Source organism: Scyliorhinus canicula, chromosome 1, assembly GCF_902713615.1.
Source record: "Scyliorhinus canicula chromosome 1, sScyCan1.1, whole genome shotgun sequence".
Taxonomy (NCBI): domain Eukaryota; kingdom Metazoa; phylum Chordata; class Chondrichthyes; order Carcharhiniformes; family Scyliorhinidae; genus Scyliorhinus; species Scyliorhinus canicula.
This window is the reverse complement of record NC_052146.1, coordinates 65,905,053-65,926,729: the sequence shown is the minus strand read 5'-3', so window position 1 is coordinate 65,926,729 and position 21,677 is coordinate 65,905,053. Positions and strand designations below refer to the sequence as shown.

The 21,677-nt window shown below is 59.2% G+C and overlaps 1 protein-coding gene across 2 annotated transcripts in view; it reads right to left on the bottom strand.

The window, feature by feature from the left end:
* The window catches only part of LOC119977378 (solute carrier family 2, facilitated glucose transporter member 11-like), a 111,564-nt gene that overhangs the window by 62,453 nt on the left and 27,434 nt on the right, over positions 1–21,677 (bottom strand). For both annotated transcript variants that reach the window (XM_038818226.1, XM_038818233.1), the window contains exons 2-4: positions 6,181–6,279; positions 5,891–6,051; positions 2,813–2,937 (exon numbers count right to left, since the gene is read on the bottom strand). In XM_038818226.1, coding sequence (XP_038674154.1) covers positions 2,813–2,937; positions 5,891–6,051; positions 6,181–6,279 — 385 coding nt within the window. The remainder of the gene's footprint in view (positions 1–2,812; positions 2,938–5,890; positions 6,052–6,180; positions 6,280–21,677) is intronic.

Genomic DNA, 21,677 nt, shown 5'->3' with positions numbered 1-21,677 from the left:
CTTGATCATATTCTAGCAAAGCAGGCTTGATCATATTCTAGCAAAGCAGGCTTGATCGTATTCTAGCAAAGCAGGCTTGATCGTATTCTAGCAAAGCAGGCTTGATCATATTCTAGCAAAGCAGGCTTGATCATATTCTAGCAAAGCAGGCTTGATCATATTCTAGCAAAGCAGGCTTGACCGTATTCTAGCAAAGCAGGCTTGATCATATTCTTGGTGGGAAAGAATGATGAATGTAGCCATGGCTTGGGAAGCCAAGAAATGTAAAAGGGTAATGAAGAGCAACTTAACTCCTGAAACACTGGCATTAGTAGAAGCAATAGGTATGGGGGTCTACTTGTACAATATACTGATAGAAATACTATTCAAGGGCATAATGAGAAATGTTTGCCCAAATGCTATGTTGACAACTGATCCTTGTGGGACAATGTTCACTCAGCCAAAAGTTTTGTTGAAAAAAGGCTAAAAATAGAGCCAGCTACCATAAAAGAAAAGATCTTAAGATACAATGACATAGACATAGAACATACAGGGCAGAAGGAGGCCATTCGGCCTATCGAGTCTGCACCGACCCACTTAAGCCCTTACTTCCACCCTATACCCGCATCCCAATAACCCCGCCTAACCTTTTTGGACACTAAGGGCAATTTTAGCATGATCCTAGCCCACACATCTTTGGACTGTGGGAGGAAACCGGAGCACCCGGAGGAAACCCACGCAGGCACAGGGAGAACGTTCAGACTCCGCACAGACAGTGACCCAGCAAGGAATCGAACCTGAGACCCTGGCGCTGTGAAGCCACAGTGCTATCCACTTGTGCTACCGTGCTGCCCCAGTGGATTGACACAAGTTACCACTGTGCTGATATGATTTGCATACCTGTCTGCCATTGGGGCAGAACACCGGCATACCATTGGCCCTGGTTGGTCATGTGCCTCTCGACCGATTGGTTGAGAGGCTGAGTTAACTACGCCTCCTTGCCGAGGTATAAATAGTCAAACGCCCGGGGGTCGTCCATTTTATTGTAGACAACCGCAGGGCTAAGTTCTAGTTTATTAAAGCCTAACTTTTGTAAAGCAACTCGTCTCTCGTGCAATTGATGGCACATCAACCACCAGATGGTTTTAGTAAAATAAATGTATGTACCAGGAAATTGCTAAATATCATAGAATCCCCACAGGGCAGGAGGCCATTCAGCCCATCGAGCCTGCTCCGACCCCTTGAAAGAGCACCCTACCCATGTCCACCCCTCCCTATTACTGTAACCGCATAACCTAACCTGCAATTTAAAAAGGCAAGTTAGAGTGACCAATGCACTTAACCTGCAAATCTTTCGATTGTGGGGGGAAACTGGAGCACTCCGATGAAGCCCACGCAGACACGGGGAGAACGTGCAGACTCCGCACAGTCACCCAGAGCCGGTAATTGAACCCGGGTCCAAGGTGCTGTGAGGCAGCAGTGCTAACCACTGTGCCACCGTACCGCCCGTATATATTGTTATGTTTGGAAAATATTTTCCTGAATTTTTACTGAAGATTTCATTTAAAAGAAAATGAGGGGAATCTGTCAATGTGTCAGCAAGTGCATCCTTTGGCAATTACATTGTTAAAGACGGGTTCTAAGCATTGGCTCAACCATAAATGGACACAGCTGGATCAGTTGGGGTGAAGGGAGCTGAGAGTCTACCTCTCTACAGAGCTGCTATGAGAATAAACCTATTCAAGGTAAAAACAAGCTTCAGATTTATTCTTTGACCATGTACGATTAGTGTATTTGAAAGATAGTGGGCGTGATTCTTCACTCGCCGACACCGAAATCGGGAATAGCTTCCGACGCCAAAATCGCGGCAGGTGCCGATTTGATGTCAAATTGCCATTCTCCGTCACCTCGAAAACGGTGTCAAAGCGTTTCGCTCTGCACGTACAGTAGGCACCATTTGCATATCATTCACAGCCCCGACCCGGTACTCTCCAGGGCCTCCGCGATTCTCCGCCTCCGATAGGCCGAGTTCCCGAGAGCGTGGTTCACTTCTGCTTTTAACAATCGAGAAACCAGCGCGGCAGCTGCTGGGGGAGAGAGAGGCCGTATGGAAAGTGACCAACATGGCCATAGTGGGCTGACAGTTGTGCCGCTGGCCAGGGTCTTCTGCCAAGGTTGGGGGGGATTAGTGGGGGGTGGCCAGGTGATGGGCTGTGGGTTCAGGGAAGACGGACACGGAGCACCATTGATGCAGCTGGCAAGACAGCTATGCAATTGCGCACACCGCTAACAGCACACTTTGAACCCGGTGCCACGGGTCATATAGATGTCCCGTGGGCATCCCCGTGGGTGCTTCTGGCCCTAGCCAACCCATCAGCAGATTGGCGCGCTCCAGCATAACCAGTATCATCTTTTTAGCTGGGATAAGTGTGTGTAGGGAGTAATGTATAAGTGTGGCTGTAGCTTGACAGCCTCCCGAGTGTCGATAACGGACCCAGTGAATCCGCCACCGTTTTCCAGTGGAATTGAGTGTGTCCCAGGCAGCACCGGTGCTAGCCCCTCAACGGCAGCGGAATTGGTCCCAGTGCGGCACCGGTTTTTCTGTCGTAAAAGTCCACGGATTCTCCGTTGGCATCGGCCCTCAGAAATGGAGAATTGAGCCCAGTAAGTTTGAAATGACCTCCATGATCTGGGATGGACTCGTGTTTCAGATGTGTCTCTTAGCTGATGTCTGAGCCAGGATTTTCCATCTCTCTTTGCGACACTTGAAGATTTTTTTTAAAATTCGCTGTCAACAAAGCACACTAGCTCTTTAAATAAAATATCCAGTTACCAATATTAATTCCATACAGAAATCTTCCCACCACAATCATCTCGAACGATCCGGCCATCTTGCTGAAACCCATTATTAGTGCAGCCACAATAGCCAAAATGTCGTTACATAGCAGAGATTTCTTTCTGAAACAGAAGGGCGTGCGTTTAGCTGAATGCATTCTGAACAATTACAATCTTTACATCTAATAATTAGTAACATCTAATAATAATTAGTCTTCTGTACTCAGCAAGATGGACAATCCAAGCTCTCAGCTCCCTTCATTGAAGCTTCAGGAAGCAATCAAACAAGATAAACCAGTGGGAATTGTGGAATATGAGCTCCCCCGCTGAGGGACAGAGGCCTAGCAGCCGGGGCTCGGGAAACTAATGCTTAAAAGCAGGTCCGGATTGGGACCAGCGTGATCGGTAGTCCCAGCTGGGATCTATATGCTGTATGCCATGTTGTGGCCTTTACCTTTGCTTTTACTTTTGTTTTACAAGTAAACCTTCTCGGGACTCTGGAAGATTTTATCGTCACTTTGGAACTACATTTAGACTGAAGGTATATTTATCCTCAAATTAGAATTCCTCACGCTGCCTGACCATTTTCACATGTATAATCCTTCAATGTGTTTATCTCTCTATTTTGTACATTCATCCATGGAATGTGGGCGTCGCTGGTTAGGCCAGCATTTATTACCCATTACCTCTTCACAGTAACTTCATTGAAGCCTACTCGTGACAATAAGCCATTTTCATTCATTTCATTTCAATTGCCCTTCAGAAGGTGATGGTAAGCTGACCTCCTGAAACACAGCAGTCCATTCCCTTAGCCGGTCTGTCCATCCTCCTTCTCTCTCTAACTCTCTGTCTGTCACCTCCACTCCCTCACTCTGCCTGTCCCTCACCCTCCACTCCCTCACTCTGTCCATCCCCCTCCTCTCTCTAACTCTCTGTCTGTCCCCTCCACTCCCTCACACTGCCTGTCCATCTCCATCCACTCTCTCACACTGTCCATCCGACCCCCTTCACCCGTTCAGTCTGTCTGTCCCTCCACTCTCCACTCCCTCACTCTGTCCGTCCCTCTTCACTCCCTCACTCTGTCCATCCCCCTCCACTCCCTCACTCTGTCCGTCCCCCTCCACACCCTCACTCTGTCCGTCCCCCTCCAGTCCCTCACTCTGTCCGTCCCCCTCCAGTCCCTCACTCTGTCCGTCCCCTCCACTCCCTCACTCTGTCCGTCCTCCTCCACTCCCTCACTCTGTCCATCCCCTCCACTCCCTCACTCTGTCCCTCCCCCTCCAGTCCCTCACTCTGTCCTTCCCCCTCCACTCCCTCACTCTGTCCGTCCCCCTCCACTCCCTCACTCTGTCCGTCCCCCTCCACTCCCTCACTCTGTCCGTCCCCCTCCACTCCCTCACTCTGTCCATCCCCCTCCACTCCCTCACTCTGTCCGTCCCCCTCCACTCCCTCACTCTGTCCATCCCCCTCCTCTCCCTCACTCTGTCCGTCCCCCTCCACTCCCTCACTCTGTCCGTCCCCCTCCAGTCCCTCACTCTGTCCCGCACCTCCACTCCCTCACTCTGTCCATCCCCCTCCACTCCCTCACTCTGTCCGTCCCCCTCCACTCCCTCACTGTCCGTCCCCCTCCACTCCCTCACTCTGTCCCTCCCCCTCCACTCCCTCACTCTGTCCGTCCCCCTCCACTCCCTCACTCTGTCCGTCCTCCTCCACTCCCTCACTCTGTCCGTCCCCCTCCACTCCCTCACTCTGTCCGTCCCCCTCCACTGCCTCACTCTGTCCGTCCCCCTCCACTCCCTCACTCTGTCCGTCCCCCTCCACTCCCTCACTCTGTCCGTCCCCCTCCACTCCCTCACTCTGTCCCTCCCCCTCCACTCCCTCACTCTGTCCCTCCCCCTCCACTCCCTCACTCTGTCCCTCCCCCTCAACTCCCTCACTCTGTCCGTGCCCCTCCACTCCCTCACTCTGTCCGTCCCCCTCCACTCCCTCACTCTGTCCGTCCCCCTCCACTCCCTCACTCTGTCCCTCCCCCTCCACTCCCTCACTCTGTCCGTCCCCCTCCACTGCCTCACTCTGTCCCTCCCCCTCAACTCCCTCACTCTGTCCGTCCCCCTCCACTCCCTCACTCTGCCCGTCCCCCTCCACTCCCTCACTCTGTCCCTCCCCCTCCACTCCCTCACTCTGCCTGCCCGACCCTCAGTCTATCTCACCCATCACTCTAATCTCTGGATCTAAGTTCTTCTCAATTTCTTTCTGAATTCTTGCGGTATGACTTCAGGGACGGGATTCTCTAATCCCGCAGCGGAGTGTCCACGCCATCGTAAACGCCGTCGTGTTTTACGGTGGCATGAATGGGCTGACCCACGACTAATTCTGGCCCACAAAAGGGGCCAGCATGGCACTGGAGCGGTTCACGCCGCTGCCGCTGCTGATCCCAGCGTGAACTGGGCACCGTGGGATCCGCGCATGCGCAGTGGCACCGGCGCCAACGGGCGCATATGCAGTGCCTTCCTTCAACGCGCCGGCCCCTACGCAACATGGCACAGGACTACAGGGGGGCCAGCACGTAGGGAAGAAGGCCCACAGCCAGAGAGGCTGATCTGCCAATCGGTGGGCCCTGATTGCGGGCTAGGCCACATCATCGGAGGCCACCCCGGGGCCGGACCCCCCCCCCCCCCCGGGGTCGGACCCCCCCCCTCCCGGGGTTAGACCCTCCCTCCCCCACAGGCCGCCCCACGACCCTGCGACGCCGGGTTCGCGCCACCTGAGAGCAGGTGTGGACGGCGCAGATGGGACTCGCCGTTTCACGACGGCCGCTTGGCCTGTCCCAGGATGAGAATCTGCGGGCCGGCCACATAGAGCGGCCCCCGACCGGCGCCGCACCGTCTACGCCAGCGCCAATGGCACCGATTCTCTGCTCTGCGGAGAATCGCGTGTCGGCGTCGGGGCGGCGTGTCCCGGTCGCGGGGATTGACCGGCCCGGCCCAGGGCTGAGATAATCCCACACCCTGTGTTGTTTTTATTTTTACCTCACAGTTTTGTGATGTGACACACAGATTGATTCTGCTGATCCTACCTTCCATACTTCACTGCTAAAACTGCAGCAAACTGTGCTCCAATCAGTCCTCCAACAGGGTACACAGACACAATGAAGGACCACAACAGCATTAGTGAATATTCCTGTAATGGTGTTTCATATCGCTCGACCCATGTTTCATTGATGAACTTCTTAATATGCTGTGAGAATGAATTACAACAGAAGATTCATTCAGCATCAAACTTAAATATAATTTCGAACAGTATGAACGGAATTGTGAATACAAGTGCCAGTGGGAGTGTGTCAGGAATGTAGGATGTCCTTCTTACCTCTGATGGTGGATTGATGGCGGATATATTGAACCCAAATTGGAAACTCCCACCAATTCCGACGGCAAAGACGACGTATATAAACTTCTTCCTATGGAGCTGCAAAATGAAACGATAATGAAATAACCCTGTCTGATATGCTGCAGCGACAGACGTAACATGGAAGTGTGTCCCGGTCTCTGACCAAGCTTACCTGGTTATCCTGAAGATCAGACAGGAAAGTCAGTTAAAGGGAGCCTGACTTCCCTTCTCTAGCTCAGATCAAGGAACAGTCCAACACTTATCAACATTTCCTCCTCATAAATGTACCAAATCCTGTTGACTACTATTCCTTTATAGCTCGTCATGCTTTGTCACCCGAACCCTATATTGTGATGTCCTCTTCCATGTCCATCCCCACCTCTGCTATGCTGCGTAAGGAACTTTCTGCCCTGCCAAAGTCACTGTTATTCTTGCTTCATTGAAACGATGAAGGGTTTTCATACAGTGGATAGGGGAAGCATGGGCAGGAAGGCCGGGCACCGATTGAGGTGTTTGGGAGATTTTCTTTTTACAAATTGTCATGGTGAGGAATGAACCACCAGAAGTGAAGCCGTCTGAATTAATGGTAAATTTCAAAATTCTACTTGAAATTGGAGGGCCCGGAGGAAAGTGTATGAAAGTCGGGGAGCGTGGCTAATTGGATAGTTGTTCCATCAAGCCAACGTGAGCAGGATGGGTACAAAAAAAAACCCTTCTGCGTTTCATGATTGTGTGAATATTTTTTCTTTATTCTTTTATGGGATGTGGGCAGCCACCACAGGCAAGGCCAGCATTTGTTTCCTGGCCCTAACTGCCCTTCAATCGAGTGGCATTTTAAGAGTCAACCACATTGCCGTGGATCTGGAGTCTTCAAAGGGGCCCAAGGTAGTGGCCGCTCTGATTAATTCATCTGGGTGCGTGAGGACGGGAAGGGCAGATAATGTGATGGGTCCCAAGTTTTCACACGTCAAAAATAACAAAAACGGGAGTTAGGACTGAGCTGTTGTTATATATGTGTTATATGTGTGTTATGTATGTGTTATGTATGTGTTATATATGTGCACACTGCCCAAAGACAGGGCCGTGGCTCCTTTTTTTTAAAGGTATTTTATTCCGAACATGTTCAACACAGTAACACAGCCTTAACGTCCAACAGAGGATATCGTTTGTACATTTTCCCCATTTACGTCTCTCTCCGCTCCCAACCCTTGTCACAAATAGCTCCTCAAATACCATCATAAGCGCCCTCTGCCGTACCTCAAAGCCCTCCACTGACCCCCTCAGGGCAAATTTGAATTTCTCCAACCTGAGAAACTGGTTCAAGTCTCCCAACCATGACCCCCGGTGGCACAGCCAACCTCCAATTCAAAAGTCTCCGGCAATCACAACGGCCAAGGCCACGACATTAGGCCCCTTCCCCTCCAGCATGCAGCTCTGGCACTTTCGACACCCCAAAGACCCCCACCATAGGGTCCGGCTTCATCTCAAACCCTACAATCCTCGATTAGGTTCCTAAACACTGCCTCCCAAAAGTCTGTCAACTCCACACATCCCCAGAACATATGGACATGGTTCGCCGACCCCCTCCTACACCTCTCACATCCGTCCACTACCTCCGGGAAAAACTCACTCATCCAGGCTTCAGTTATGTGGACCCTATGCACCTCCTTAAACTGAATAAAACTCATCCTTGCACAAGAGGAGGGTGAGTTCGCTCGGCGCATTACTTTGCGGAAAAGTCCCCACCCTATCTCCCTCCTCAACTCCTCCTCCCACTTCCACTTGATCCTTTTCACTAAGGTTATGCCCTTCTCTCTCAACCACCCATATATGTCCCCAATCCTTCCATCCCCCCTTCATCCAGGAGAAACCTTTTCTCCAAAAGTGTATATTCCGGTACCTGAGGGAATGAAGGCAGCTCCTTGTGTGCAAAGTTGCGCACCTGAGAGTATCTGAACTCACTCCCCCATGGTAGCTCCAAACTCTCTGGCAGCTCCTCTAGCCCAGCAAACTTGCCCTCCACAAACATGTCCCTGACCCGCACTCGCCCTCTCTCCCTTCATTTCCTGTATATCCCATCCATCCCACACAGTGGAGTCATCACTGGCATGTGCCCCAGTTTAAAGTGCCTCCTCAGATGGTTCCTAATTTTTATGAATCACTCCACACCGGACTGCTCGTGTTGCTTCCTCAGGACGGAGCCGTCACAAGGGTCCTTAGGCTCGTCCCCTCGTATGACTCTTCCCACCCCCTGAACCATTGTCTCACCTTTTCCACATTTTCCCAATAATAAGGCAGACCCCCCTTCCTGCCTCTGCCTTTGCAACAGAGTCCTATTAACCCTCGGCACCCTCCCTGCCCACACAAATTCCGAGATTAGCACATCTACCTTCCGATAAAAGACCTTGGGGTGGAAAATCGGGAGGGACTGAAATAGAAACAGGAATCTTGGCAATGTGTTCACCTTTATCACCTGTACCCTCCTGCCAATGTCAGATGCAAAGTATCCCACTGTTTAAGGTCCCCTTAACCTCCCCCTTCAACCCCATCAGGGGTTCTATACGTTGTGGCCCACTCGTGCGCTACCTGAATCCCCAAATACCGGAATCTCTCCCTTGCCGCCTTAAACGGCAGAGATCGTAGATTCACCGCTGCCCCCATGCGTTTACCAGGAATACATCGCCTTTCCGAACATTCAATTTATAGCCCGAGAAGACCCCAAACCTTTCCAGTGAGCCCATGGCCGTGATTCTCCCTTCTCCCCCGCTGGCGGGAGAACCGGCGCCAACCCTCCGGCATCAACAGCCCACGAAAGTGCAGAATTCTCCGCACTTCCAGGAGCTCGGTGGACGCCGGAGGGATTGGCGCCGCTCCAGCCGGCGCCCAAGGGACGGCGCGAGTTCGCACATGCACTGAAGGGCTGGTGTGATCTTGTGCATGCGCGGAACTGCTGGCATGGTTCCGCCCATGCACAGACAACCGCCATATTTTGGTGCATGCGCGGGGGGTTCTCTTCTCCGCGCTGTCCATGGTAGAGCCCTATAGGGGTCGATGCGGAAGAAAGAAGTGCCCCACGGGTCACCTGCAGATCGGTGGGCCCCGATTGCGGGCCAGGCCACTGTGGATGGCCACTTGGCCCATCGGGGCCCGGAGAATTGCCGGGGGGGGGGCGCTGCCAACGGCCCCCGACCGGCGTGTTGTGAATCCCGTCCCTGCCCGAAGAACGGCGCCAGAGAATACGGCAGCTGGCGTCGGGGCGGGTTTTGCACGCCCCCCCCCCCCCCCCCCCCCCCCCCCCCAGGGATTCTCCGACCCGGCGGGGGGGTCGGAGAATCCCGCCACATGATTCTGCCCATACTTTCTATCAAGAAGAGCAACAGGTCACCGGCATACAGCGACACCCGGTGCTCCCTGCCCCCTCCCCTCAATCCTCCACCACTCAGCAGTGGCCCAAAGTGCCAACACCAAGGGCTCAATTGTCAGTACAAACAGCGGCAGGGACAGTGGACATCCCAGCCTCGTTCCCCTAAGCAGTCTAATATACCCCAGTTTGTCGCATTCATTCACACACTTGCTATGGCGGTCGCATACAACAGCCCAACCCACGCCACAAACCTCGGCCCAAACCCGAACCCCCTCAGGATTTGAACAAATACTTTCACTCTACTCTGTCAGTGTCACAATCACCTCCGGCACACGCCCCCCCCCCCACCCCCCCCCCCCCCCCCCCCCGGACAGGGTCATAATTACATTTAGCAACTTCCTAATATTACGAGAAAGCTGCAGCCCCTTCACAAACCCCACCCGGTTCTCCGAGACCACCTCCGGTATGTACCCCGTCAACATTTTCACCAATACCGTTGCCAGGATTTTCACATCTATGATCAACAGTGAGATGGGCCGATAGGACCCCACTCCAGCAGATCCTTCTCCTTTTTTGGGAACAGCGAAATTGACGTCAGCGCCAATGTAGTTGGCAGATCCCCCTCCTCCCCCACTTCATTGAACATACCCAGAAGGTGGGGCGCTAATTCCATCTCAAACTGGGGGGGCAACATGGTGGCACAGTGGTTAGCACTGCTGCCTCACATTTCCAGGGACCTGTGTTCCGTTCCGGCCTCGGGTGACTGTGTGGAGTTTGCACTTTCTCCATGTGTCTGCGTGGGTTACGTCCAGTGCTCCGGTTTGCTCCCACGCTCCAAAGATCTGCAGGTTAGGTGGGTTGGCCATGATAAATTGCTCCTTAGTTTATAAAAGGTTGGGTGGGGTTACTGGTTTATGGGGTTGGGGGAGAGAGGCGTGGGCTCAAGTAGGGTGTTCTTTCCAAGGGCTGGAGCAGACTGATGGACCAAATGGATTCCTTCTGCAGTGTAGGGATTCTATGAAAATTCTGCCAGGAAGCCATCTGACTCTGGCACCTTGCCCGACTGCATCATGCCAATACACTCCATCACCTCCTTTAGCCCTAATGGTTCCACCAGCGCATGCCTCTTCCCTTCCTCCAACTCTGCGAAGTCCAGCCCATCCAAAAACCAACCCATATGAGCCTCCTCCCCCCCTTGCCTCAACCCTATACAGCCTTTGATTGAAGGCCTTGAATACCTCATTCATCCTCTCTGGATCTGATATCACTTCCCCCCCCCCCCACCTTCCGCCCTCACCAGTAGGATTTCCCACAATGCTGCCTGCCACCACAGCTGCCAACATACATCTCGCTTTCTCCCCTTACTCATACTGCATCCCCGGAGCCTGTCACAGCTGACCACCCTTCCAGTCGCCAACCTGTCAAACTGCCCCTGCAACCTCTTTCTTTCCACCAGCGGGAGCAACAGATTACCTCCTACCCACTCATCTTGTCAAACAATCGCTGCTTCTCCTCCCTCCCCGTCCTATCGTTATGGGCCTAGAACGAGATAATTGCCCCACCCGGACCGCCGTTTTCAAAGCCTCCCAGAATGTGGCTTTCAATACCTTCCCATTCTGATCGATCTCAGCATAATTGTTAATCGCCACTGCCACATTCCCACATAGCTCCTAGCCTGCCAAAAGTCTTGAATCCAACCTCCAGCCTGGCCTCTGCCCTTTACCTGAACAAAGCCTTACCTCCAGATAGTGCAGAGCGTGGTCCAAAGTCACTATTCCCTCATATTCCGCTCTTTCCACCCCAATCAGCATCGTCTGGCACACAACAAAATAGTCAATCCGGGAATATACCCTATACACATGGGAGAAGAGTGAGTACTCTTCTCTCCCGGGTCCCCAAACGTCCATGGATCCACCATCCCCATCCTCTCCATAATTATTTTTTTTAAATGCACAGAGTTCTTGTCCAGTATCCCAACAAACGTTGGGGTGTGTTCCAGTATCCCAACAAACATTGGGATGTGGTCCAGTATCCCAACAAACGTTGGGGTGTGTTCCAGTATCCCAACAAACGTTGGGGTGTGTTCCAGTATCCCAACAAACGTTGGGGTGTGGTCCGGAATTCTAACAAACGTTGGGGTGTTGTCCAGTATCCCAACAAATGTTGGGGTGTGGTCTGGAATCCTAATAAACGTTGGGATGTGGTCCAGTATCCCAACAAATGTCGAGGTGTGGTCCGGAATCCTAACCAATGTTGCGATGTGGTCCAGTATCCCAACTAACGTTGGGGTGTGGTCCGGAATCCTAACAAATGTTGGGGTGTGGTCCGGAATCCTAACAAACGTTGGGATGTGTTCCAGTATCCCAACAAACGTTGGGGTGTGGTCCAGTATCCCAACAAACGTTGGGATGTGGTCCAGTATCCCAACAAACGTTGGGGTGTGGTCCAATATCCCAACAAATGTTGGGGTGTGGTCCGGAATCCTAATAAACGTTGGGATGTGGTCCAGTATCCCAACAAATGTCGGGGTGTGGTCCGGAATTCTAACAAATGTTGGGGTGTTGTCCAGTATCCCAACAAACGTTGGGGTGTGGTCCGGAATCCTAACAAATGTTGGGGTGTGGTCCGGAATCCTAACCAATGTTGGGGTGTGGTCCGGAATCCTAACAAATGTTGGGATGTGGTCCAATATCCCAACAAACGTTGGGATGTGGTCCGGAATCCTAACAAATGTTGGGGTGTGGTCCGGAATCCTAATAAACGTTGGGATGTGGTCCAGTATCCCAACAAATGTCGGGGTGTGGTCCGGAATTCTAACAAACGTTGGGGTGTTGTCCAGTATCCCAACAAAGGTCGGGGTGTGGTCCGGAATTCTAACAAACGTTGGGGTGTTGTCCAGTATCCCAACAAATGTCGGGGTGTGGTCCGGAATCCTAACCAATGTTGGGATGTGGTCCAGTATCCCAACTAACGTTGGGGTGTGGTCCGGAATCCTAACAAACGTTGGGGTGTGGTCCGGAATCCTAACAAATGTTGGGATGTGGTCCGGAATCCTAACAAATGTTGGGATGTGGTCCGGAATCCTAATAAACGTTGGAGTGTGGTCCGGAATCCTAACAAATGTTGGGGTGTGGTCCGGAATCCTAACAAATGTTGGGATGTGGTCCGGAATCCTAACAAATGTTGGGGTGTGGTGCGGGATCCTAACACAGGCGCGGGGCCTGTGTGAGAACACCAAAGGAAAAATATTTTGGTGGCTGAATAGTTAACCCTTTTAAAAAAGTGACCAACTTGTTGGAATGTGTGTGTGTGTGTGTGGGGGGGGGTTGGGGGGGGGGGGGGGGGGAATCCTGCCACATCTTTGCAGCCAATGGTCATCAGTGCTCCCTGATTTACACAATGGAACTGCAGCGAGGTCCTCCTGGTCCTCATGTTGTCGACAGGACCCAATGCCTTCGCTGTTATACTTACTGGGAGCAGGGGGAATAACAGGGGAGGTGCGATTGTGCATTTCAGGCTCCCAGAGCCCTCTGCTATCGCCCCTTTTTATAAAGTTAACTATGGACTCCCTTCAGAGAAAACGAATCCTGCTGACTAATAAAATTAAATATCAGCTACTTGCAAAAAAATAAGATGAGCATTAACATCCTCTTGGCGCTTTCATTTCTGTCAATAGTTCACCATATGTTGTTTAAACAGTGACTGCTAATGGCATGCGATTGATGGTACAAAGGAGTTACTCAACGCAAGGCTTTACTGGGACAATGACTGTGCTGGTTAATTCAGCTTGCATACACTTTACCCGAGGTGAAACTTGGGTAAGACTCGGATCCCTTCAAGACCACTCCAGTAAACCCCATTCTAAACGGGGTGGGGTGGAGGGTGCCAAATGGGGCAGCAGGGTAGCATGGTGGTTAGCATAAATGCTTCACAGCTCCAGGGTCCCGGGTTCGATTCCCGGTTGGGTCACTGTCTGTGTGGAGTCTGCACGTCCTCCCCCTGTGTGCGTGGGTTTTCTCCGGGTGCTCCGGTTTCCTCCCACAGTCCAAAGATGTGCGGGTTAGGTAGATTGGCCATGCTAAATTGCCCGTAGTGTCCTAATAAAAGTAAGGTTAAGGGGGGGGGGGTGGTTGTTGGGTTACGGGTATAGGGTGGATACGTGGGTTTGAGTTGGGTGATCATGGCTCGGCACAACATTGAGGGCCGAAGGGCCTGTTCTGTGCTGTACTGTTCTATGTTCTATGTTCTAAATCTGCTCCTTTTTAAATGGCTGTTAAAGAGGGAACACCAGGTGAAATCAGGTGGTCCACAAACATGGGGTGACAATAATAAAATATTTATATTGGTATTGTCAAATATTGAAGACAGTCAGCCCTCCATGGCTCTGGAGAACAGAAGGGCTGATTCTGACTCCCCCCCCCCCCTCACAAAAGGGCAACTGAGCATGGCCAATCACGGTACCTGCATATCTTTGGACTTGTGGGAGGAAACCAGAGCACCCAGAGGAAACCCATGCAGACACAGGGAGAACGTGCAGACTCCACACAGACAGTCACCCGAGGTCACAATCTAACCCAGGTCCCTGGCGCTGTGACGGGTCCCTGGCTGTGAGGAAGCAGTGTTAACCACTGTGCCACGTCTTCAGATGGATTCTCCATTCCTGAGGCTAAATGTTGACGCTGGGGCAGGATTCATGGACTTCCACAACAGCAAAAGGTGTTACAAAGACATGAGAGCAGGGAATCGGGGACTGGATTCTCCAATAATGGGGCTATGTCCCCACGCCAGTGTACAAACATTGGCGTTTCACTCTGGACTTTCCTTAAAGTCCTCGCAGCTCTGGCTGTGGATACGGGGCCCCGCACTGCCGGCCGGGAGTCCCTGCAGGGCCCCGCACTGCCGGCCGGGAGTCCCTGCAGGGCCCCGCACTGCCGGCCGGGAGTCCCTGCAGGGCCCCGCACTGCCGGCCGGGAGTCCCTGCAGGGCCCCGCACTGCCGGCCGGGAGTCCATGCAGGGCCCCGCACTGCCGGCCGGGAGTCCCTGCAGGGCCCCGCACTGCCGGCCGGGAGTCCCTGCATGCAGGGCCCCGCACTGCCGGCCGGGAGTCCCTGCAGGGCCCCACACTGCCGGTCGGGAGTCCATGCATGCAGGGCCCCGCACTGCCGGTTGGGAATCCATGCATGCAGGGCCCCGCACTGCCGGTTGGGAATCCATGCATGCAGGACTCCGCACTGCCGGCCGGGAGTCCCTGCATGCAGGGCTCCGCACTGCCGGCCGGGAGTCCATGCATGCAGGGCCCCGCACTGCCGGTCGGGAGTCCATGCATGCAGGGCCCCGCACTGCCGGTTGGGAATCCATGCATGCAGGACTCCGCACTGCCGGCCGGGAGTCCCTGCATGCAGGGCTCCGCACTGCCGGCCGGGAGTCCCTGCAGGGCCCTGCACTGCCGGCTGGGAATCCATGCAGGGCCCCGCACTGCCGGTCGGGAGTCCATGCATGCAGGGCCCCGCACTGCCGGTTGGGAATCCATGCATGCAGGGCTCCGCACTGCCGGCCGGGAGTCCCTGCATGCAGGGCTCCGCACTGCCGGCCGGGAGTCCATGCATGCAGGGCCCCGCACTGCCGGTCGGGAGTCCATGCATGCAGGGCCCCGCACTGCCGGTTGGGAATCCATGCATGCAGGACTCCGCACTGCCGGCCGGGAGTCCCTGCATGCAGGGCTCCGCACTGCCGGCCGGGAGTCCCTGCAGGGCCCTGCACTGCCGGCTGGGAATCCATGCAGGGCCCCGCACTGCCGGTCGGGAGTCCATGCATGCAGGGCCCCGCACTGCCGGCCGGGAGTCCCTGCAGGGCCCCGCACTGCCGGCCGGGAGTCCATGCAGGGCCCCGCACTGCCGGCCGGGAGTCCATGCATGCAGGGCTCCGCACTGCCGGTCGGGAGTCCCTGCAGGGCCCCGCACTGCCGGCCGGGAGTCCATGCAGGGCCCCGCACTGCCGGCCGGGAATCCATGCAGGGCCCCGCACTGCCGGTCGGGAGTCCATGCAGGGCCCCGCACTGCCGGTTGGGAATCCATGCATGCAGGGCTCCGCACTGCCGGCCGGGAGTCCCTGCATGCAGGGCTCCGCACTGCCGGCCGGGAGTCCCTGCAGGGCCCCGCACTGCCGGCCGGGAGTCCATGCAGGGCCCCGCATTGCCGGTTGGGAATCCATGCATGCAGGGCTCCGCACTGCCGGCCGGGAGTCCATGCATGCAGGGCCCCGCACTGCCGGCCGGGAGTCCATGCAGGGCCCCGCACTGCCGGCCGGGAGTCCATGCATGCAGGGCTCCGCACTGCCGGCCGGGAGTCCCTGCATGCAGGGCTCCGCACTGCCGGCCGGGAGTCCCTGCAGGGCCCCGCACTGCCGGTCGGGAGTCCATGCAGGGCCCCGCACTGCCGGTTGGGAATCCATGCATGCAGGGCTCCGCACTGCCGGCCGGGAGTCCCTGCATGCAGGGCTCCGCACTGCCGGCCGGGAGTCCCTGCAGGGCCCCGCACTGCCGGTCGGGAGTCCATGCAGGGCCCCGCACTGCCGGCCGGGAGTCCATGCAGGGCCCCGCACTGCCGGTTGGGAATCCATGCATGCAGGGCTCCGCACTGCCGGCCGGGAGTCCATGCATGCAGGGCCCCGCACTGCCGGCCGGGAATCCATGCAGGGCCCCGCACTGCCGGCCGGGAATCCATGCAGGGCCCCGCACTGCCGGCCGGGAGTCCATGCAGGGCCCCGCACTGCCGGCCGGGAGTCCATGCAGGGCCCCGCACTGCCGGCCGGGAGTCCATGCAGGGCCCTGCACTGCCGGTCGGGAGTCCATGCATGCAGGGCCCCGCACTGCCGGCCGGGAATCCATGCATGCAGGGCCCCGCACTGCCAGTCGGGAGTCCATGCAGGGCCCCGCACTGCCGGCCGGGAGTCCATGCATGCAGGGCCCCGCACTGCCGGTCGGGAGTCCATGCAGGGCCCCGCACTGCCGGCCGGGAGTCCATGCATGCAGGGCCCCGCACTGCCGGTCGGGAGTCCATGCAGGGCCCCGCACTGCCGGCCGGGAGTCCATGCATGCAGGGCCCCGCACTGCCGGCCGGGAGTCCATGCAGGGCCCCCCACTGCCGGTCGGGAGTCCATGCATGCAGGGCCCCGCACTGCCAGTCGGGAGTCCATGCAGGCAGGGCCCTGCACTGCCGGTCGGGAGTCCCTGCAGGGCCCTGCACTGCCGGTCGGGAGTCCATGCAGGGCCCCGCACTGCCGGCCGGGAGTCCATGCATGCAGGGCTCCGCACTGCCGGCCGGGAGTCCATGCAGGGCCCCGCACTGCCGGTCGGGAGTCCATGCAGGGCTCCGCACTGCCGGCCGGGAGCCCATGTAGGGCCCCGCACTGCCGGTCGGGAGTCCATGCATGCAGGGCCCCGCACTGCCGGTCGGGAATCCATGCAGGGCCCCGCACTGCCGGCCGGGAGTCCATGCAGGGCCCCGCACTGCCGGTCGGGAGTCCATGCATGCAGGGCTCCGCACTGCCGGCCGGGAGTCCATGCATGCAGGGCCCCGCACTGCCGGTCGGGAGTCCATGCATGCAGGGCCCCGCACTGCCGGCCGGGACTCCATGCAGGGCCCCGCACTGCCGGCCGGGAGTCCATGCAGGGCCCCGCACTGCCGGTTGGGAATCCATGCATGCAGGGCTCCGCACTGCCGGCCGGGAGTCCATGCATGCAGGGCCCCGCACTGCCGGTCGGGAGTCCATGCATGCAGGGCCCCGCACTGCCGGTCGGGAGTCCATGCAGGCAGGGCCCCGCACTGCCAGTCGGGAATCCATGCATGCAGGGCCCCGCACTGCCGGTCGGGAGTCCATGCAGGCAGGGCCCCGCACTGCCGGCCGGGAATCCATGCAGGGCCCCGCACTGCCGGTCGGGAGTCCCTGCAGGGCCCCGCACTGCCGTCCGGGAGTCCATGCATGCAGGGCCCCGCACTGCCGGCCGGGAGTCCATGCAGGGCCCCGCACTGCCGGCCGGGACTCCATGCAGGGCCCCGCACTGCCGGCCGGGAGTCCATGCATGCAGGGCCCCGCACTGCCGGCCGGGAGTCCATGCATGCAGGGCCCCGCACTGCCGGCCGGGAGTCCATGCATGCAGGGCCCCGCACTGCCGGCCGGGAGTCCATGCATGCAGGGCCCCGCACTGCCGGCCGGGAATCCATGCAGGGCCCCGCACTGCCGGTCGGGAGTCCATGCAGGGCCCCGCACTGCCGGCCGTGAGTCCATGTAGGGCCCCGCACTGCCGGTCGGGAGTCCATGCAGGGCCCCGCACTGCCGGCCGGGAGTCCATGCAGGGCCCCGCACTGCCGGTCGGGAGTCCATGCATGCAGGGCCCCGCACTGCCGGTCGGGAGTCCATGCATGCAGGGCCCCGCACTGCCGGCCGGGAATCCATGCAGGGCCCCGCACTGCCGGTCGGGAGTCCATGCATGCAGGGCCCCGCACTGCCGGCCGGGAGTCCATGCAGGGCCCCGCACTGCCGGCCGGGAGTCCATGCAGGGCCCTGCACTGCCGGTCGGGAGTCCATGCATGCAGGGCCCCACACTGCCAGCCGGGTGTCCATGCATGCAGGGCCCCGCACTGCCGGCCGGGAGTCCATGCAGGGCCCCGCACTGCCGGCCGGGAGTCCATGCAGGGCCCCGCACTGCCGGCCGGGAGTCCTTGCAGGGCCCCGCACTGCCGGTCGGGAGTCCATGCATGCAGGGCTCCGCACTGCCGGCCGGGAGTCCATGCATGCAGGGCCCTGCACTGCCGGTCAGGAATCCATGCAGGGCCCCGCACTGCAGGCCGGGAATCCATGCATGCAGGGCCCCGCACTGCCGGCCGGGAGTCCATGCAGGGCCCCGCACTGCCGGTCGGGAGTCCATGCAGGGCCCCGCACTGCCGGCCGGGAGTCCATGCATGCAGGGCCCTGCACTGCCGGTCGGGAATCCATGCAGGGCCCCGCACTGCAGGCCGGGAATCCATGCAGGGCCCCGCGCTGCCGGCCGGGAGTCCATGCAGGGCCCTGCACTGCCGGCCGGGAGTCCATGCATGCAGGGCCCCGCACTGCCGGCCGGGAGTCCATGCATGCAGGGCCCCGCACTGCCGGTCGGGAGTCCATGCAGGGCCCCGCACTGCCGGCCGGGAGTCCATGCATGCAGGGCCCCGCACTGCCGGCCGGGAGTCCCTGCAGGGCCCCGCACTGCCGGTCGGGAGTCCATGCAGGGCCCCGCACTGCCGGCCGGGAGTCCATGCATGCAGGGCCCCGCACTGCCGGTCGGGAATCCATGCAGGGCCCCGCACTGCCGGCCGGGAATCCATGCATGCAGGGCCCCGCACTGCCGGTCGGGAGTCCATGCAGGGCCCCGCACTGCCGGTCGGGAGTCCATGCATGCAGGGACCCGCACTGCCGGCCGGGAATCCATGCATGCAGGGCCCCGCACTGCCAGCCGGGACTCCATGCAGGGCCCCGCACTGCCGGTCGGGAGTCCATGCATGCAGGGCCCCGCACTGCCGGCCGGGAGTCCATGCAGGGCCCCGCACTGCCGGCCGGGAATCCATGCAGGGCCCCGCACTGCCGGCCGGGAGTCCATGCATGCAGGGCCCTGCACTGCCGGTCGGGAATCCATGCAGGGCCCCGCACTGCCGGCCGGGAGTCCATGCATGCAGGGCCCTGCACTGCCGGTCGGGAATCCATGCAGGGCCCCGCACTGCCGGCCGGGAGTCCATGCAGGGCCCCGCACTGCCGGTCGGGAGTCCATGCATGCAGGGCTCCGCACTGCCGGTCGGGAGTCCATGCATGCAGGGCCCCGCACTGCCGGCCGGGAGTCCCTGCAGGGCCCCGCACTGCCGGTCGGGAGTCCATGCATGCAGGCCCTGCACTGCCGGCCGGGAATCCATGCAGGGCCCCGCACTGCCGGCCGGGAGTCCATGCAGGGCCCCGCACTGCCAGCCGGGACTCCATGCAGGGCCCCGCGCTGCCGGCCGGGAGTCCATGCAGGGCCCCGCACTGCCGGTCGGGAGTCCATGCAGGGCCCCGCACTGCCAGCCGGGACTCCATGCAGGGCCCCGCGCTGCCGGCCGGGAGTCCATGCAGGGCCCCGCACTGCCGGCCGGGAATCCATGCATGCAGGGCCCCGCACTGCCGGCCGGGACTCCATGCATGCAGGGCCCCGCACTGCCGGCCGGGAGTCCATGCAGGCAGGGCCCCGCACTGCCGGCCGGGAGTCCATGCAGGGCCCCGCACTGCCGGTCGTGAGTCCATGCATGCAGGGCCCCGCACTGCCGGCCGGGAATCCATGCAGGGCCCCGCACTGCCGGCCGGGAATCCATGCATGCAGGGCCCCGCACTGCCGGTCGGGAGTCCATGCAGGGCCCCGCACTGCCGGTCGGGAGTCCATGCATGCAGGGACCCGCACTGCCGGCCGGGAATCCATGCATGCAGGGCCCCGCACTGCCAGCCGGGACTCCATGCAGGGCCCCGCACTGCCGGTCGGGAGTCCATGCATGCAGGGCCCCGCACTGCCGGCCGGGAGTCCATGCAGGGCCCCGCACTGCCGGCCGGGAGTCCATGCAGGGCCCCGCACTGCCGGCCGGGAGTCCATGCATGCAGGGCCCCGCACTGCCGGTCGGGAATCCATGCAGGGCCCCGCACTGCCGGCCGGGAGTCCATGCATGCAGGGCCCTGCACTGCCGGTCGGGAATCCATGCAGGGCCCCGCACTGCCGGCCGGGAGTCCATGCAGGGCCCCGCACTGCCGGTCGGGAGTCCATGCATGCAGGGCTCCGCACTGCCGGTCGGGAGTCCATGCATGCAGGGCCCCGCACTGCCGGCCGGGAGTCCCTGCAGGGCCCCGCACTGCCGGTCGGGAGTCCATGCATGCAGGCCCTGCACTGCCGGCCGGGAATCCATGCAGGGCCCCGCACTGCCGGCCGGGAGTCCATGCAGGGCCCCGCACTGCCAGCCGGGACTCCATGCAGGGCCCCGCGCTGCCGGCCGGGAGTCCATGCAGGGCCCCGCACTGCCGGTCGGGAGTCCATGCAGGGCCCCGCACTGCCAGCCGGGACTCCATGCAGGGCCCCGCGCTGCCGGCCGGGAGTCCATGCAGGGCCCCGCACTGCCGGCCGGGAATCCATGCATGCAGGGCCCCGCACTGCCGGCCGGGACTCCATGCATGCAGGGCCCCGCACTGCCGGCCGGGAGTCCATGCAGGCAGGGCCCCGCACTGCCGGCCGGGAGTCCATGCAGGGCCCCGCACTGCCGGTCGTGAGTCCATGCATGCAGGGCCCCGCACTGCCGGTCGGGAGTCCATGCAGGGCCCCACACTGCCGGTCGGGAGTCCATGCATGCAGGGCCCCGCACTGCCGGTCGGGAGTCCATGCATGCAGGGCCCCGCACTGCCGGCCGGGAGTCCATGCATGCAGGGCCCCGCACTGCCGGTCGGGAGTCCATGCATGCAGGGCCCTGCACTGCCGGCCGGGAATCCATGCATGCAGGGCCCCGCACTGCCGGCCGGGAGTCCATGCAGGGCCCCGCACTGCCGGCCGGGAATCCATGCATGCACACGCTGGCAGCCTGCAGCAGCCGTCCTGTGGGACATGGTGGACTCGGACCGTGGAGCAGCACCAAAAATGTAGGCCTCCCCATGATCGCGCGCGCCCGTGGGTCCCTGCTGCCCGATCGCTCCCCTGGACGTCCATTAGGCCCCTTCGGTGATTGATCCCCACTCCCCCCACCAGGGCAGCTGCAGACTGAGTCCGCAACCACCACCCGAGGTTCCAGACAGCCGATACATGGTTAGAACCACTCCATCGGGAACACGGCCAGTTCTGCATGGAGAATTGCGTGGGAGGCCTCTGTCAATGGCCCCCTACGTAGTTCGCGCGCGAGAGACACCTGAGCGATTCTCCGGGGATCGGAGAATCGCGGGGTCGGTGCCGGTCCCGGTTTCCAGGCTGATGACCATTCTCCGACCCCGTGCCGAACGCGATTTTGTACGGAGGCTCGGAGAATCCAGCCCCAGGTTTTCAGACAGGATGTGATCTGATTTTGAGCTGACATGACTCAGCAG